Source organism: Typopeltis vanoorti, chromosome 17, assembly GCF_054136105.1.
Source record: "Typopeltis vanoorti isolate ZY-2024b chromosome 17, IOZ_Tvanoo_1.0, whole genome shotgun sequence".
Taxonomy (NCBI): Eukaryota; Metazoa; Arthropoda; class Arachnida; order Uropygi; family Thelyphonidae; genus Typopeltis; species Typopeltis vanoorti.
In genome coordinates, this window is record NC_143565.1 from 9,469,769 (window position 1) to 9,489,487 (window position 19,719).

General features: G+C 34.6%; 1 protein-coding gene across 1 annotated transcript in view; it reads right to left on the minus strand.

Moving 5' to 3' along the window:
* LOC150097128 (uncharacterized) overlaps positions 1-19,719 on the minus strand; it is a 165,816-nt gene that overhangs the window by 108,242 nt on the left and 37,855 nt on the right. Inside the window, exons 4-5 of the mRNA XM_090407590.1 lie at positions 14,314-14,502; positions 8,946-9,248 (exon numbers count right to left, since the gene is read on the minus strand). Coding sequence (XP_090263716.1) covers positions 8,946-9,248; positions 14,314-14,502 — 492 coding nt within the window. The remainder of the gene's footprint in view (positions 1-8,945; positions 9,249-14,313; positions 14,503-19,719) is intronic.

Below are 19,719 nucleotides of genomic sequence, written 5' to 3' on the forward strand. Positions count from 1 at the left end.
AATAAACTAACTTTTAATAATTGCCACTGTTATAATTTAATTAAAATTTATAGCAGGTGCATTTACTCTGCATTTGACGAGTATAGTAATCTTCCCTTGATTTGGAAGTCCCATCTGGAAATTCCAATATAAATCCGGTGGACTTCAAATTGTGGTCAGAGCTTGAGAGAGTAGCCTGGAAGAAACGACACCCAAGCATTGGTAGTCTGAAGGTGGATTTGGAGCGAGAAGTGGCAGTGTTTCCATTGGATAGTGCATGCCACCATTGACATGTGGTCTCAGGGGCTTTGGGAGTGCGTGAATTCAAAAGGGGGGCATTTCGAACATTGAGTACTGCTATATGCATGTTATAAACATAGTTATGTGCTGAAAGCTGTAAATGATTTATGGCTAGACTAGGTACATTAAGCACATCGGTACAGCCCACTTATATTAAGGTTTTTGTGTGTTGGCGTTCTGCCATCATGTTTCAGATGCTATATAGGTTGCAGATGGTCCTCGAGATTTTTGGAACTAATCCATCATCTCAAGCTTCCTTGAACTTTCTTTCAAACTAGGTTTTGGTGCAGTGTAGGTACTTAATGCCTTTCAGTTGATTCTGTGAAGTGTTTGAAGTGCATGGTCTGACAGGCCTAGTGGAAGAATTTAATGTGGTGTTTGTTCATCTTTTCTTATTGGGATAGTGTGCCCTGTTTCTCCCTAAGTAGGGTAGATTGCAGGTGCACTGAATTTTGTAAATCCCTGGGTGGACAAGGTAGGGAAGGAGATCTTTGGATGAGCTGAGTATACCTTTTAATTTTGCAACAGGTTTGAAGGTTGCCTTAATGTTGTATTTATGTAGTGTTCTATTTTTTCTGATATTCTCCTAATGTATGGTATGGTATGGCATTCTTGTAATCTTTTTTGCTCTTAATGATATTATTGTGGAGGATCTTGTGAAATGATTTTTTTCATTGTAGTCATTTTTTTATATAAATGTTTGGCTAATAATTTCATATTCTTTCTTCAGCATCTGCTGATGACCCCTAATTTTTGGGTTGGATGGTGGTACGTATGTACTGGCTTGTGCATGTGTGTTTGCAGTAGACTGTTTCAACAATTGTGTATAGAAAAAGAGAGTTATTGTTTTAATCTTGATGGTAAATTGGATACATTTGTGTTGTTTCTTCAGATGGTTTAGGAATGTATTTAATGTTTTGCAGCCATAAGTCCAAATGGCAAAAATATCATTAGTGGGCACATGGCCTTACCTTCTTTTTGAAGGTAGAAATTATTTGCCACGTGAAATACCTAGAGCAAACATGGGCAAAGAGGACAATGATATAAAGTGGAAATATGTTCTGTAAGGGAGAAACAGTATCAATGAGTGTGATGATTTTAATTTTGTTGATGAACTGTTGTGTATTCTTTATGTAGGAGGGGAATGACCTACCAACTCCTTGAGTGTAGACACTAGTTTCTTGGCTAAGTGATAATTCATCATCATCATCAAATTCCTGCCATGTATCTTCAAGGGGTGTACAGGATATGATAATATTACATGAAAAACTTACATCATTACTAACTTCCTATCTACAATTTTCCTCCAAATTAATCTGTTACCTATCAAGACTTCAACATTACGAGATCTTATATTTCTGTCTTCTAAGGCACTTCTTACTGTATTAACCACCTATATATTGGTCTTCCTCTGAATCTTTTTCCTGCCAACCTGGCAGAGAACACTTGTTTTGTTAATCTTAACTCCCTCATTCTGTTTAAGTGACCATACCACCTGAGATTAGCTCTAGTAACACATTCCTGAATGCTAACAATGTCAAGTTCTTTTCCTAATATCCTCGTTTTTAATATGATATTGCCACCATTCATTCCCCTAATCTTTCTCAGGACTCTCACACCTGTGGGCTCTAATCTTTGTTTTGAACACCGTCTTGAATACAGCTAATTTAGTGCTTTGACTAATAAATAATAATAGTCAACTGAATAAATTTATATTCCATATAAATTTATTCAATTGACTTCCTGACATACCAGCTTTGTTGATTCTCTTGTCTAATTCCATATTTAATTTACCATCTTCACTAAAAATTGTGCATAAGTAGCTGAAATGTTTCACTTGTTCTATAGGTTCGCCATTCACAATGCAGTTGATATTTTCAATGCTTCTGCCTATTTTCATTACCTGTCTTGTTACTGCTGACTTTCATACCAAATCTATTACAATAGTTACAATTTAATCAGAGAATCTTGCAAATATGTACTGGATTTACCTAATGTCCAATCCTCACCTTCTCATGGTGCACCCTGTTGGGTATCTACTTTGATACTGAACGAACGAGGATGGGCTGGCAATTTGGGATTTAGCCGACCAAATTGTATTCTTATTGGTTAAACCAAAATAAAAAATGATGGTACAACATGACAAAATTTCATGCCGGCTGGGGCGTCGCCCGGTTAAACAAGGCCCCCGTTGTTTTCGCCAGGGAACCAGGGCGAACAGCGAAAAGTCAGCTACTGGAACAAATCTGAAAACAAACCCCAACTCAACATCACCAGAGTTAAAGATCGGTACTATCAACGTAAGAAGCCTGAATGGCAAAGAAATGGAGCTAGCTGAGGAATTAGATAAGTACCAGATCAACATAATAGGGGTGACTGAAACAAAAAAGACCAAAACTGGTGAGATCTTTCTGAGCAATAAATACAAAATGTTATATTCAGGCAATGACAATCAAGGAAAAGAAGGAGTAGCCATAGTATTCAACACAAAATACGAGGCTAATCTTCTTGAATGGCAGTCAGTCTCAAGTAGAGTAATGTGGGCAAATATGAGAATGGGGAACTGAACAATGAGACTTATTTGTGCCTATGGTCCCACAGAAGGTTCTACTAAGGTAGAAGTGGAGGAATTTTTTGAGGCTTTGGAAAAAGCAACTGACACAATGAAAAAGGAAAAGTTGGTCCTTGTTGGGGATCTAAATAGTAGAGTAGGAAATGATTGTGAGACATACAGAAATATTTTGGGAAAATTTGGAGAAAAGAGCAAAGCTAATAATAATGGCAAATATCTGTTGGATTTCTGCTCAGGACATGGACTGGTTATTACTAACACCATGTTCCAACATAAAAATGTGCACAAATTCACATGGAGAGAAGAGGCTAGGAATAAGAAAAGTCTCATTGACTATGTTATTATTGATAGTGATGTTTTCTCCCTAGTGCAGGACAGCAGAGTGTACAGAGGATTTGAAATTGGAAGTGATCACTATTTAGTCTTGAGCAGGATAAAATTGAATTTCATATTGAAAAGAATAACATGTAAGAAAGTTTTAAAGTAAATAAAAGTTGAGCAGCTCTCAGATGTGAACTGTAGACTAAAATACAGAAATATTATTGAAAAGAAAATGAAAGAGTTTGAGAACAGGAATCAAACCTTGGAGATTCAGTGGCAAACTCTGAAGGAAACATTGATTGATTCTGCCAGAGAGGCGTGTGGTGAGGTTGTGTGCAAGGATAAAAAAATCAGAACTCCCTGGTGGACACAGGAAGTTAAAGAGGCAGTGAAGGAAAAGAAGAAAGCATATCAAAAGTTCCTGGCAAATAAGTCAGCTTGTGCTCTTACAGAATACAGAGACAAATGTAAGAAAGCTAAACAGTGTGTAAAACTAGCTAAACAAAAGTCATGGGAGGACTTTGGCAAGAATATAGAAAATAAATATCAAGAAGGTGGCAAAATATTCTGGAGGTTGTTGAAGAAGCTTAGGAATGGAGGAAAGAGTGCTGTAAAAGGAATTAGAGATGATAAAGGTGAAATGAAAACAGGAGAAAAAGATATCCTTGAAGTATGGAGTAATTACTTTGAAAAACTGCTAAATGAAACAAGCAGTGATGACAGCACAGTGATAAAAAACACTGACCAGGCATGCAGTCAGGAATACATATCCATACTTGAAGTAGAAAAAGCCATCAAAGGCTTGAAATGTGGAAAGGCAGCAGGAGTAGATGATATTCGACCAGAAATGCTGAAGTATGGTGGTATAAGAGTCTTACAGTGGCTGCACTGCATAGTTCAGAAAGCCTGGACAGAGGGACGAATTCCCGATGATTGGAGTAGAGCTTTCATAGTACCCATATATAAAAAGGGAAATAAAACCGAATGTGAGAATTACAGAGGTATTTCCCTACTGAGTGTTCCTGGCAAGATCTATTTTCACAATTCTTCTCAACCGTTTCTCAAGTATACTTGAGAAACGGTTGAGAAGAATTGTGGAAGTAAAGCTTGGTGAAGAACAAGCTGGATTCAGGCCAAATAGAGGCTGTCAGGATCAGATCTTCACTTTACGACAAATAGTCGAGAAAGCATGGGAATATAACAAAGATCTGTATTTAAGTTTTGTCGATTTGGAAAAGGCATATGAAAAGGTGCCAAGAGAGAAGCTATTCAATACGCTGCAGTTATATGGTGTCAATGGGGCATTATATCAAGCAATACTTAGTCTTTATTTGAGTTGTGAGTCAGCAGTTAGAATTGAAGGAAGTACAGGAAGATGGTTTAATATTAAATCTGGTGTGAGACAAGGATGTACATTATCCCCTCTGTTATTCATTATCTATATGGATCACATTATGAAGGAATGTGGTATTAAACCTGATATCAAAATTGGAGATGTTAATGTCAGCTCTTTGCTTTATGCGGATGATGTTATACTTCTAAATAAATCCGCTACAAGTCTGCAAGATTCTCTGACTAAATTGAATAACTGTTGTAATAGATATGGTATGAAGGTCAGCAATAAAAAGACAAAGACAATGAAAATAGGCAGAATCATTGAAAATGTCAACTGTGTTGTGAATGGAGAACCTGTGGGACAAGTAAAACATTTCAGCTACTTAGGCACAATTTTTACTGAAGATGGTAAACTAAATATAGAAATAGACAACAGAATCAGCAAAGCTGGTATCGTGGGAAGTCAATTGAATAAATTCATATGGAATAAGAAAGAAATTAGTCGGAACACTAAATTAGCTGTATACAAGACTGTGTTCAAGCCAATTTTAACTCATGGATCTAAGAGCTGGGTCAGAAGTAAAACACTTGACCAAAGACTAGAGACCGCAGATATGAGAGTCCTAAGAAAGATTAGAGGCGTGAACAGATGGCATCAATGGCAATATCATATTAAAAATGAGGATATTAGGAAAGAACTTGACATTGTCAGCATCCATGAATGCGTTAGCAGAGCTAATCTCAGATGGTATGGTCACTTAAATAGAATGGGAGAGGAAAGATTAGCAAAACAAGTGTTCTCTGCCAGGTTGGCAGGAAAACGACCCAGAGGAAGACCAAGATATAGGTGGATTGATACGGTACAAAGTGCCTTAGACGATAGAAATATAAGATCTGATAATGTTGGAGTCTTGACAAGTAACAGACTGATTTGGAGGAAAATTGTAGATAGGAAGTTAGTAATGATGTAATTTTTTCATGTAGTACTGTCATATCCTGTACATCCCTTGAGGGTACATGGCAGGAATTTGATGATGATGATGATTTATTTAGAAGTAAAACATCATCTGCATAAAGTAAAGAATTGAGATTAACATCTCCAATTTTGACATCAGGTTGAATATCACTTTCCTTCATAATGTGATCTATATAGATAATGAATAACAGAGGGGTTAATGTACATCCTTATCTGACACCGGATTTAACATTAAACCATCTTCCTGTACTTTGTGCAATTCAATTCTTTGGAGCAAGAGTTTTTTGCATAACAAATGTATCTATTTTCTTTCTTTTCTTTTTTAGTTCATGTAGAAAGTCTTCTATCTGCCTTATAAGATCAAGGATGGATACAGTTCATGTCTGTATCCATTTTCTGGTATATGTTTTGATCTTGATAATGTCAGCTATTTTGTTCTTATAATCAGAATCAATAAGTACCACAAGAACACTTTTATGTGCTTTTGTAGTTAATACATCATGGTTGTTATTTAAGGAATTAATTGGCACTTAATAAATTGTGGACGGAAATTAGGCTTGATAATTATTTTACAATAATTATTAAGCCTTAATAATTATTACTGATGTTATTATCTTTTGGAAATAATATCTTTATTAGGATCATTCTTCATATCTTAATTTTTTCTTATTACTTCTCACGTGATTTTATTAAAAATTTAATGGATTAAAATTTAATGTAATACAAATTTAATGGCAATTTTTATTACACCATTAGTCTAGTTTTGTATTGCTTCTGCATACTTACCAAGGTAGGCCTTTCATTTAATGATGATTGAAATAGATCTTTTCACTAATATTGTTTCAATCATATTTTATGCCATAATCATAAATCAACCATAGCCCAAAACAGTAGGTTAGAGCAGGGTGCTCTATTAGAATAAAAAGCTTGCTTATATATTCTTATGTTTTCAGTCTATTTTTAATGTATACAGAGAACGATATATCAATTTACCCATTTAAGAACAACAAAACATCCATTTGCAGTAATGCCACATTTGAATTTTTGGCATCACTTTGATACAAAAAAGTGAGAGGAAGAGAATAAATTAATTTTATCACTCCTAAAGCCGATAATCACTGGCAGTGACCAGCAACTTGAACAGGAGACTGTAAAATTGTGATTACAAAGGGGAAGCTGTTGAACTTAAGATATTGGCAAGCAAACAAATTTAAAGAGTTAAAATCTAAAGATGGATTACTTCAGGGTTGTGATGGATCTGCTCCTTAAGCCAGCACCACAAAAATCACCAGAGAAAGAGAGCTTGAATGACTCAAGAAATCAGATTCCTCCTCCACATTCCAGACTTTTTACAGATCAATTCAATGATTTGCAGTATTACCTATTACAAGTAGTTCATGTGAAAGAACCTTTCCAAAACTAGGAAATAAAAAAAGTGTCTCAACAGAACCTTTGACTCACTCATAATTTTATACACTGAACCAGAATTGGCTTCACAGATTAATTATAATGATGCATCTGAGTAAGCCCAGTTAACTACAGGTATCCCTTGCTTAATGCATGATTTGATTAACGCTGTGAAACTAATTGTGGCAATCCCTTGATATATGTGGCAAGAGTTTTGATTAACGTGCCTTTAACTCTACGGAGCTCGCAGCTGATCTGACAGATACATGCAAAATGTTTAATATAAATATTTTACACAATTCAGTGTATAGCTTGGAGTTCATGAGTAGCTGTGCATTCATATGTTACGAGTGATATTCCGCATTGTTTTTTGCTGTCAGTTTGGTTTAACACATGTTATGTAAACGTTTGTGATATTTGACAGTAAATTGTATCTGAGATACCGTGACCTCCGATAACAGTATAGTATGGTTTAGGTGTTTTTTTTTTTATTCTTTGTTCAACAATTTCTAGATTGTAACTGAAAATAAATAAAACATCATGTATTACTGAAATAGAGAGCCAAAGGCTTATTTATCATACACATCCTCTAATAGATGTGCTTTACATTATGGAAAATACTAAGGAAAGTGATCTGGAGCTTACTCTACCTTTACTACGAGTCGCCCATAAGGTCGACTATGCTTGCATCTGCCGAAACGTTTAGTTTCTATATATTTGGCAAGAAACTCTTGTAGTCTTTATATTATTCGGCTATGAAATAATGTTGGATTCAATATTTATCATGCATGTCCTCCAGGAGATGTGCTTTACATTATGGAAAATACTGAGGAAAGTGATCTGGAGTTTACTCCACTTTTACTATGAGTTGCCCATAAGGTTGCTTATGCTTGCATCCACCGAAATTTTTAGTTTCTATATATTCGGCGCAAAACTCTTGTCATTTCTATATTTGGCTATGAAATAATATTGGATTCAATATCCACTTAATTTGTACCATCATGTATTATATTTGCAGTGTTTTTTCTTTATGTTTTATTGCTTGTTTGCCGAGATCTGGAGAGTCATTTTGCTTGTTATCATAGAATTTATACCCATAAGGAAAAAACTAAAACTGTTCAAACGTCTCTTGGTAACTTCTTTTGATAAAAAAATTGCAGTAAATAATGTAGGTACAAGTATTTATTAAATATTTACTTTGCATTTATTTTTTATCTTTCCTAAAAGAGTACCATATAAAATGAATTTATTAATACAGTAATCAATCATGGATGAATTATAATTTTTACCATTGATTATTAGATTTGATTAACACGATTTTGATATATGCGGTAACATCGAGGGATTAATTAACAGCATTAACCGAGGGATAACTGTACAGTGATGTCATTGGGGAGCAAAGGATCCTTCTTGAGAATAGAAAGATAAAGAAACTTTAAACTATTTTGGACAATTCACTACAGCAAAAATTTGCTATTGAGTGTCTAATTTTTTTATGTGAAGTTTAGTATGTATTAGCTTTTTAAAAAAGTTTAGTTTCTATGGGTTTCTTTTGAAGAATAAAATATGTCTTTTATGTCCTAAGTATTGAATAAATGTTTGCCTTTAAAAATATAAAATTTCCCGGATGTACACCCTAATGAAATGTGCATATCTTGGTAGGGAAATAAAGCACGGCTCAAGTGTGTTGAGTTTTGCTTTCTAAAGAGTTTTAGAGGTTTCTAAAATATAACACAAACTTAACCTTTCACAGTTTTATTTATATGTTTTATTTTTTAGAAGATTGGGCAAATGCACACAAAAACTGGTGCATTCCATTGTGTGAGAATCTGTGCAGTCTTCTAAAAAATTATGGAAATTTCCTGTCTACTCCAAACATTGCAGTTTGGCAGATAGCAATGTCTGGAATAGACAGGAGATTTCAATAAAAATTGCTGTTGTGTTTATCAGTAGCAAGCAAAAGACCTTTGCTGATCACTGTAAGTATTAATCCAATAAAAATAAACTGTTATAAAAAAAACAAAAATCCAAAAAACCTAATATTAAGAAACTAACCTTGCTGCATCAACCATTTCAAGCCTTTTTGATGCTGCACTAAAGCACACAGACACTGAAGAACTGCACTTTGCACAGAAGGTGATGCAACAGATAGAATATGTTTGTTGCAAAGTTTAGTCAAATTATCCAAAATTACTTGTATATCTTCCAGATGTAGAACTGTGTCTTCTTCTCTTATAAGAACTTGTAGTAAAAGCAGTCCAAATGAACATGCTTGAGTATTCTGGCTGTAAGGCTCAGAAGTTGAATGCTGAAGAAAAGCCATTATGCTACAGTGCTTAAGAATGTCATCTAGAAAGCCTTAAAAATTAAAACAAAATTAAAACTTGAATTAAATACTTATAATAATGATTCTTAAGAGAAGCAATGTAAAGAATACTACATAGAAAATAAAAATAAAAATTGTGCGTGATCACAATAGCATCATCACAAACAAAACAAAAAATTAATCATTTATAGGCAGGCAGAAAGGAAAGAGGAAATGATTAAATATATAATAATTTCTTGCAGTAAAGTAGGATACAGCTGAAAAGCAAATCTACATACATTAGATTTCTGAACTGTAAAAGGTTATCAACAAGTTAAGCTAGTTGACAAATTAGTAAGCTATAAAGACATCCGTTATTTCTAGTCTAATGTGTCTGTTTCTCAGCAAAATCCTTGTTATATCTGAAACGTCTATCTTACTTGAAAAAAAATCTGAAAACGTAGTAAACAAAAAATATACTTTGGTATTTTCTTAAGGATAGTGCCATAAGAAATTTTTAAATTATACATATTTTTTTTTTGTGATTTCAGAATATTCCATGGCGCTATGCACAAAAATTTGATTCCCACCTCCTATGCTGCATTATATATTTTTTAAAAATATATGATGAGAACAATGCTGAGAACAAGGATTCAAAAAGTTTCTTTTTTCTTCTTTAAATGTAATGCAGAGCCTCCGTAGCTCAGTCGGTATAGACGAAGCCCTTTGGTCAAAAAGACATGGGTTCAATTCACATCAGTGATGCGAGGAACCTTTATCTGGTCTGTTTCGACGAAAGGCAAGTTAGTCGATCTCATACGGAGGTAGGGGGTTTTGTCACCTGGAAACTTGGGTTTTTCGTCCCCCAGAACAGGCAAACCAGCCCAGTGAACACACATGGCTACAGTCATAAATACTTATTGCAAGGAAGGCAACAGGAAACCGCCTTGCATCATATCTCCCTAGTAATTAGCTGCAACCCTCTCAAAGAGAGGAGGCCACAGGCTTAGAAAATGTAATGCAAATGTGTAGTGCAAACAGTGTGTGTCATGTGGAATAGAGTAAGTTTTATTTTTATAAATGATATATCATTTATAAGTATGAGAATAATGTACTGAACAAATGACGGGCTGACAATTTGAGATTTAGCCAAACAAATTGTACTTTACTAGCTTTACCAAAATAACATGATGGTCCAACAGACAAGATTTCATGCCAGCTATGATGTCAACTGGTTAAACAAGGACTCCCTGTCATTTTCATCAGGAAACCAGGGTGAATAGCAAAAAGTCAGCTACCGGAACAAATCCTAACATATCAGCAGAATTTAACATTGGAAACATCAGCATAAACAGCATTAATGGAAAAGAAATAGAACTAACAGAAGAAGATAAGTACCAGATCGACATAATAACCGTTATCAAAACGAAGAAGGCAAAAACAGGTAAGATTTTTCTAAGCAACAAATACGAGATGTTAAATTCAGGCAATAGTGACAGATAAAAGATGGAGTAGTTATAACATTCAACACTAAATACAAGGACAATCTTCTTGAATGGCAAGCAATATCAAGTAGAATAATGTGGGAAAATAACAGAATGGGAACTGGACAATGATACTTATTTGATGCCTATGGTCCCACAGAAAGTTCTTGTAAGGAAGAAGGATAATTTTTCAAGGCATTAGATAAGGCAGCTGACACAAAAAGGAAAGGAAAAGTTGGTTCTTGTTGAAGACCTTAACGGCAAAGTAGAAAATAATTACCAGACATTTAGAAATCTTCTGGGACAATTTGGAGAAAAGCGAAAAGCAAATAATGATGATAACTACCTCTGGATTTCTATGCAGGTTATGGACTCTCTACTAACACCATGTTCTAATATAAAGATGTGCAAAAATTTGCATGGAGAGAATGAGACTTCATATTTCTTGCATCACAAGAAATATGAAGTCTCATTGACTATGCTATTGTTGAGAGAAATATCTTCATGGTGATTTAGGATGCAAGAGTACAGAGATTTTGAAAATTGGAAGTGTATCATCATTTAGTTTTGAGCAGGATATAATTGAATATTATAGCTAAAAGAAAAGTGTGTAAGAAAGTTTAAGGAAGAATCAAAGCTGAGAAGCTTTCAGAGGTGAACTGTGGATTCAAATATGCAAATATTATTATTAAGACAGACCTCCAAAGAGTCAGGGACCCGTTGATGGAGGTCACATCACTTGAACTCACCATTTCAAAAGCCAATCTTATCCAATCATATACCACTCTATGAGAGAAAAATTAAGCTCTCCTCCTGCTCTTTTGTCCTCTCCCCACTCTAAATAAAATGAAAAATTCTACCTAGTGGTATCATGCATGACCTTTTTCAGAAGTGTGTAAATCAATCATATCACTGATCTTTCACCTGTTCACTATTGTCTGTAGTCCACAAATTCTCGATCTGTTTTCATAATTTGTATCACAGTCCTAATATCCTCTTCATCACTCTCCTTTGCACTGCATCAAAATCATCACAGAAAGCAGAGACAAGACCTATAATAAATTTAGTTTAATCCTTTATCCAAGTGTGTGCAAACAAAGTTTGTGCCTGAAAGTATCTTCAGGACTGGGGTAAAGTGGTACAACACTGGGCGACTCCTTACAAAGGTGGAGCAAGCTACCAACACTCCTATCTCAGTACCTCCCATAATGCAAAAGACATTTCTTGCAGATATGTATAATGTTATGCATTAAGGGAAGAGCCACTACCCAGACTAGTTTCGACTTTATTCAGATCTCTTCAGTGGGAGCCAAGCCCAAGTGGAGATACCAAGGCAGAAGCATTACAAAGGTCATCTCCTCCTATAGGAGCTGCCAAACAGTGTGCCACCTTTTTATTAAATTACTCTGGATTTAGAGAAAGATGTTGAAAGTTTATTTTTCACTTGGTCAGACTATAATAAATTTAGTTTAATCCTTTATCCAAGTGTTTATTATAGTCTGACCAAGTGAAAAATAAACTTTCAACATCTTTCTCTAAATCCAGAGTAATTTAATAAAAAGGTGGCACACTGTTTGGCAGCTCCTATAGGAGGAGATGACCTTGCTAATGCTTCTGCCTTGGTATCTCCACTTGGGCCTGGCTGCCACTGAAGAGATCTGAATAAAGTCCAAACTAGTCTGGGTAGTGGCTCTTCCCTTAATGCATAACATTATACATATCTGCAAGGAAATGTGTTTTGCATTATGGGAGATACTGAGATAGGAGTGTTGGTAGCTTGCTCCACCTTTGCAAGGAGTTGTCCGGTGTTGTACCACTTTATCCCAGTCCTGAAGATACTTTCAGGCGCAAACTTTGTTTGCACACACTTGGATAAAGGATTAAACTAAATTTATTATAGTCTGACCAAGTGAAAAATAAACTTTCAACATCAGAGACAAGACCTGTGCATAATAGTCCAAGTGAGGTCACATCAAGGTCTTGTAAAGAGGCAAAATGACTTTCTTATTTCTGAAATGAACCTTACATGTCAAGGTTCATTTCAGTGCTGCATTATACTCTGAATTCATTTGAAATCTTTGCTATGCAGCCCTTGAACTTCAATTTCCTATTCTACTAAAACTCCAATATCCCCAGCCTTGTCGATTCCTTCTAGCACAATCCTGCCAAAGTAATACTCTATTGGATATCTTATTATAAAAAAATGCATAATTTTACTAACATTGAAATGACAGCCATTTTCACATGCCAACAATTTAAGCTTATTCAAATCATTCTGCAAGTACTGATCAGTTGAATTCCTGATTACCATGCCATCATAATCAAATAACAATATCTCCCCTGTCAAACCCATTTCAATGGCTGTCAGAAGGCCTGGTCTGAAGGTCAAAATTATCAATGATTGGAGTAGAGCTCTCAGAATCCCCATCTATAAAAAAGGGGAATAAAGTTGAATGTAAGAATTAAAATAGAGGAATTTCTCTACTAAGTGTTCCAATAAGATTTAATTATGCATGCATACTTAAAAAGATACTTAATGCATACTTAAGAGAAACTTGGAAAACAAGATAGGTTCAAGCCAATATAAGTTATAATTTGATTTTCACTTTAAGACAAACAGTTGAGAAATAATCCAAGGATCGATACTTAGTTTTGTAGATCTGGAAAAGGCATATGACAAGGCACCCAGCAAAAAGCTTTTCAAAACATTTCAATTGTATGAGGTGAATGGAACAATATACAGGCAATACATAGTCTACATTTAAGTTGTCAATCAGCAGTTAGAATTGAAGGAAATACAGGAAGATGGTGTGATGTAAAATGAGGAGTAAAACAAGGATGCACATTATCTCCACTCTTACTCATCATCTATATGAACAACATTATGAAAGAAGGTGGCACTAGGCCTCATATTAGAATTGGAGATGTCAAACTTAGCCCTTTGCTTTCCAAAACACATCTAGTACAAGTCTCCATAACTAAAGTGAATAACAGCAGTAACAAATTTGGCATGAAATTCAGCAATAAAAAGACCAAAATTATGAAAATGGCCAGGAGCATAGAAAACTTCAGCTGCATTCTGAATGGAGATCCTATAGAACAAGTAAAATATTTCAGCTATTTAGGCACAGTTTAGTAAGTTCCTATGACAGCACTAGATGATGGTGAAGAATATAAAATTTTTCGATACATGGGAAGTAGGAGAAAAAAGAAGGGATCACACTTGTTTGCATGACAGTGACTCCTGTAAATGGTAAACAATTTACAGGAGTTACTGCACGCCAATGATGATTTTTCACTTTATGCTGAATTTCAGAAGTTCAATTTTTGCATATTCAGCTACTTTCAAAGTTCAAACAAATAAGAAGTCAAAAAGTTGAATTATAGAGTGGGGGTCACATGCATAATATGAACATCAGAAACTTGTGATATAGTATACAACAGTTATAAATGTTTCACCCAATGTGATTTATCACATTAACAAAAGTACATATAAGACTTCTTTCCTACTTTAAAAAGTAAAATTATGAGCGCCATTATGAAGAATTATTTAAACTTGTTTTTTCCTTACATTCTGCAAAAATAATCCAGCACATAACAAAAGCACCATTTTCATACAGAAAATCACACTTACCTTTACTATTCACTGTACAGAGTTTGTTATTCTCTGCTGAATTTTGCAAAAATGTAAGCAGCTTTTGTAAGAGAGCATCATCAATATCAGCCTTCAAATGATCATGCAGGATCAAATTAAAAACACTGTTTAACTTCTTAAAAAATACTTCTTCCTCATTCATTTCCATAATGTAGGAATCCTGATATTCTATAAGGGAAAAAAGGGCAAAAATAGATACATAAATTATATTATAATTTATCATAAATAATATTATATCTTAAATGTGAGCTCTGGTTGACTGTTTGAGATGAATATGATTGTCAAATTATTATTAAGAGAGACCACCAGGAAGTCAGGGACTCATCGAGGGAGGCTAAATACTACATGTGCCAGTTTTCATACTTATTCTTGAATTTCATTCATGCTGCTTGCACACAAAACATCCAATGGCAATCCATTCATATCACACAACACTAAGAGAGAAAAAACTAGATCTCGTCCCCTTCCTGGTGGCACTCATTCTCATCTTTCAAGTATGCCCTCTCTTCCTTTCCTCACTCTCCATAAAATGAAAAATTCAATCGACTGAAATCCTATATTTCCCTGTGCCCATAATTCCACCCTATTCAAATCATTCTGCAAGTACTGCATATCAGCCACATTCCTGATTACCCTACCTATTTTAGCATTCTCCATGCTGAATTCAAAAGCCTTAGCAAAATCCAAAAGTATCATGATTCCATTCCCCTTGTATAGCTCAAAAGCAACATTATTATAGAATGAGAGCAAGTTGATAAAACATGATCTTCATTTAGTAAACCCACTGTTCATAGCAAAGTAGAGATTCTTTCTCAAGCCATTTCTGAATGCAAATGCTAACCAACTTTCCCAAAATCTTCACTACCACCTATGAGATAGTGATTGGTCGACAGTTGGATACATTGGTCTATGCACCACCCTCATGCAATGGGATTACCATACATTCTTTCCACTCCAGTAGAATCTTCCCTGTTCTGAGAATCAAATTATATAGATTGGTTAAAGGAACAGCAGAACTGGCTGAACACTCTTTTAGCATCTGTAGTGATATCCAATCAGTCAATATTGCTGAATTCTTATTCAGTTTCTGCAACAGCTCTAATACCTCCTACTCATACACCTGAGTTTCTTCATCCAGTGAAGAGGTAGCAGTGAGCTCAATGTTGCATACACCAGGTTGATAGCTTTTAGCAAAATGGGCACTTATTAGTTGAATGACCTCTTCTGCATCTGTCACCCTTCTATCATCTGCATTCAGAAGGGATATTCTTTCATATTCATTCTTTCACATACAGCATATCGATAGATTTTTTGTGGGTTGTCTTTAGCTTGCAGTGCGAGTTTCTTTAGATACTCAGACCACTTTCCATACAACAGTTGTGACTATTCTAGGTGCTGCTTATAATTTTCATAATGGGCATCATCCTTATGCAAACTGCATTCCTTCCACATCACCTGTTTCTTACAAATCTCTTGCTTAATAAGATTACACATCAATTTGACTCATACCCTATTTATTCTTTGAACTGTAGGGGCACATTATGATACTGCATCATTTAAGTATATTTTAAACACTTCCCATGCACTGTCGGTATCCTTACCATCCAAAAACTGCCAAGGCATGGAACACAGCATGTGTTCCTCAGTTAATTACAATTTAATGCTTTGTAGTTCAGCATGTAACCTTCCTGAATGGAACATTCATAAAGTTAGCCACTTTTCAAGTGAGTACCACATGATCACTGTCACCAACTGAAGGCAGAATAGTTACATCTTTTACTGAAACACCCTCTGCCACTATAATCAAATCCAACACTCTTTGAACTCAAGTTCTTTCTGTTATGTGCTGCTTGAAGAAGTTGTCTCACAACAGCTCAATAAATTCAGTTTCATTCTTTCATGAGATTTTACTGCTACCCAAGCAATGTTTGAATAATTTCACACCCACTGTCTTTATTTGGTGATGCATTTCTTTTCTATGTCACTAGAAACTGATCCACTAGGTTTGTAATTTTTTTTTTTTTTATATAACGAAACCTGTGGTGAATTCATCACTAAAAAACACACATATACAAACCACAGTGATAAGTTTTAATACTTAAATATTTCATCCCAAGTATCTTGGGACAGTCTCAGTACAGTAATTCAAACAATACTAGGAATAACATACAGTTTGGGCACATGATTACAATGGAATCCCAATATGCATGCAGTAACATGTTATAGAATTAAATTAAAATATATCTGGAGAAGGAAAAAAGAAAAACATTAAAATAAGATAACATATATAAAAATTATTTTACACACAATTTTGTATGACAATTTCCCACACTTTAGGAATAGCAAGAACGTCATTGCAGTTTAAATTTGGTCTGTGTAGACCAAATTTAAACTGCAATGACGTTCTTGCTATTCCTAAAGTGTGGGAAATTGTCATACAAAATTGTGTAAAATAATATCTTTATATATGTTATTTTATTTTTATTTTTTCAGTTATATTTTAATTTAATTCTATAACACACTACTGCATGCATATTGAGATTCCATTGTAATCATGTGCCCAAACTGTATGTTATTCCTAGTATTGTTTGAATTACTGTACTGAGGATGTCCCAAGATACTTTGGGATGAAATATTTACTTATTAAAACTTATCACTGTGGTTAGTATGCGTTTTTTAGTGAGGTCTGTAATAACACTCACTATGTACTTGATCTTGTTAGTTTCCACCTCACACAAGATGGCTTCAAATTCACTGCCACATGAAAACTGTTACTAGTATTGCAGTCATAGGTATCAACTCTAACTGGATTCAAGTCATCTGATATCATAAGCAGCATGCCCCCACCTTTCATATTCTGTCTATCCTTCCTAAAAGTGCTGTACCTTTTACACTCAATACCAGTTAGTATGTCTGATTTTGATAGCTATGTCTAACTAAAGCCTACAATTTGAGGTCCAACATACTGGCTAAGGCAACAAACTCTATACTTCATTTCTGATACTCCTAGCAATCAGGTATAGACATAATAAACTACCTGCATGTTCTTTTGTATACTGTTGCTTGTAATATATAACATGTTCTGATGACAGTCTCCAAGGATAACAATGTCATCATCAAGCCAATAGGATGTTCTTCTCATTCATTTCCATCTTCTATGTTCATTTAAGTCTCTAATGACTTTTTTCCAATGCAAAGTTGAAGCAAGTTGGTGATAGCATCTCCTTAGTGAAGTCCATATTTTATTTCAAAAACTGATGAGTATTCTTCTAGGAAATGTACCTTACAGAGGGGTGCAGTAATTACATAGTTGTACCATAATTATATACATTTGTGGTATTCTAAAAAGTCTCACTACTTCCCATACTGTGTTTCATTATATACTTCATATGCTTCCTTATCAAATTCATGTTTTTCTATCAATTATTGGAGCATGAAAATATGATCAGTTGTTAACTTTTCTTGCAGAAGCATACTGATGGTTACTAATTTAGAATATATACATTAATTCTTTTTCAGAATACTGTACATAGCATTTTGTGGCATCCAAGAAAGATACCTATATAGTTACTATTAAAAATCAGACATAATGAGTGTATTCCAATTCACTGAGATTTCTATTTAGATAATTAGCTTGACAGGCTCATAAATTTCAGTTGCTAAGTATATTCCTCCAATTTTTAGAAGTTCAGCTATAATTTTATTTCCACTGGCTGCCTCATTATTTTTTTGCACTTTATTCCCAACACTTCAATTAGAAATGGTTTCTAAGTTGAGGGCTCTTCACAATTTACTCCTAAATATTGTATCTCAGGTGTTTCCACGTAAGTGGTGGTGGTGATTTGTTTAGTAGTCTCTCAAAACACTGTCTGAATTCCTCAATTTCTTTTTCTTGGGTTCAGCATACTCATGTATGCATGCATGCATGAACACACACACGCACAGTATTCTCTTGTTATTCACGGGAATTATGCCCCAAAGAAATGCCACAAATATTAAGAGGTCTGGTACACAAAGTAAAACATAAGTATATTCTAAAGCATGAAATTTAAGGGCAAATCTAGCCTCAAATTTGTGAATATTTATGTGTTACATGTACAGTGAAATATATATATATGTTTTTTTTTTCTGTGTGGAAATTATGGCGACAAAAACATGTTAGAACTACTTAAACCTAAGTAGGTTTAACTACTTAAAAATAACCCTTGATGTTTCAACCTCTAAATCAAGGTCATCACCAGGAATATAATAAATATATATATATATATATGTGAACTAAAACACAAGCTACATCAGAGTACACATAAGTAAGCTATAGTATAACCTCTGTTAACTGTTTACACTAGTCTGACCTCTGGTGAGGGAAAGAAAGAGGGGAAGAGTAAAATATAAATTTAAAAATAAAATACAAATGATAAAAAACATATATAAATAAAAATTGGAACTAGATCAACTTCTACTTATTAACTTCTTTACAGTCATGTCATCTTTAGGTTCTGTCCAACTTTACATTTACTAACACTGAATAGATAGCCATTACATTCACCCCAAGTCAATTCATTTGCATTGAACACTTACCTGGGTGGATATTTTTTATTATCCTCCTGACAGGTGTCTTCTCCCTCCAGGAGACTGACTACCATGTGTCTCCACCATGTCCTATTCTGCACCTCTCTGCTGCATTCCTCATATGAGAGATAGGTCCGATCTTCTATATTTTTCATCCACTCCAGTCTTTGTCTTCCTCTTTCCCTCAACAGTTCCTTTGAGAAGTGTCCTTTGTAGGCAACTATGTCTCAAAATATGTCCAAAATATCTGACTTTTCTCTTTTTAATTTCTTTCATCAGGCTCCTGTTTACGCCTGCCATCTCTAGTACCTCTTCATTTGTCTTTTTCTCTTTCCATGATATTTTCATAATTCTTTGCAGCATCCACATTTCAAAGGCCTCCAGTTTTTTCACACTCAGATTGGAGAGTGTCCATGTCTATACTCCATATAATAATGTAGACTATATGTAGCATTTGGAGATTCTTAGTCTTGTTTTCAGATTTAATTCTCTAGATGTTAGTAGATTTTTCATACTGTTGAAAGTTAACCTTGCAATTGCAATCCTTTTTCTAATTTCATCTTCTGTTGTGCCATTCTCTGCGATCAAGTGTCCGAGGTATATGTATTTTTGCACCTGTTCTAATTTATTTCCTTTTATATTGATGCATATTTTTGGTATTTTATTTTCTCTTGAAATTATCATGATTTTTGTCTTTTTAAAATTGAAACTGAGGCCATACTGTTTGCTATACTTGGGGGTTTTATCTATAAGAGTTTTGAGGTCATATTTGTTTTCAGCTAGAAGAACCGCGTCATCTGCATATCTTAGGTTATT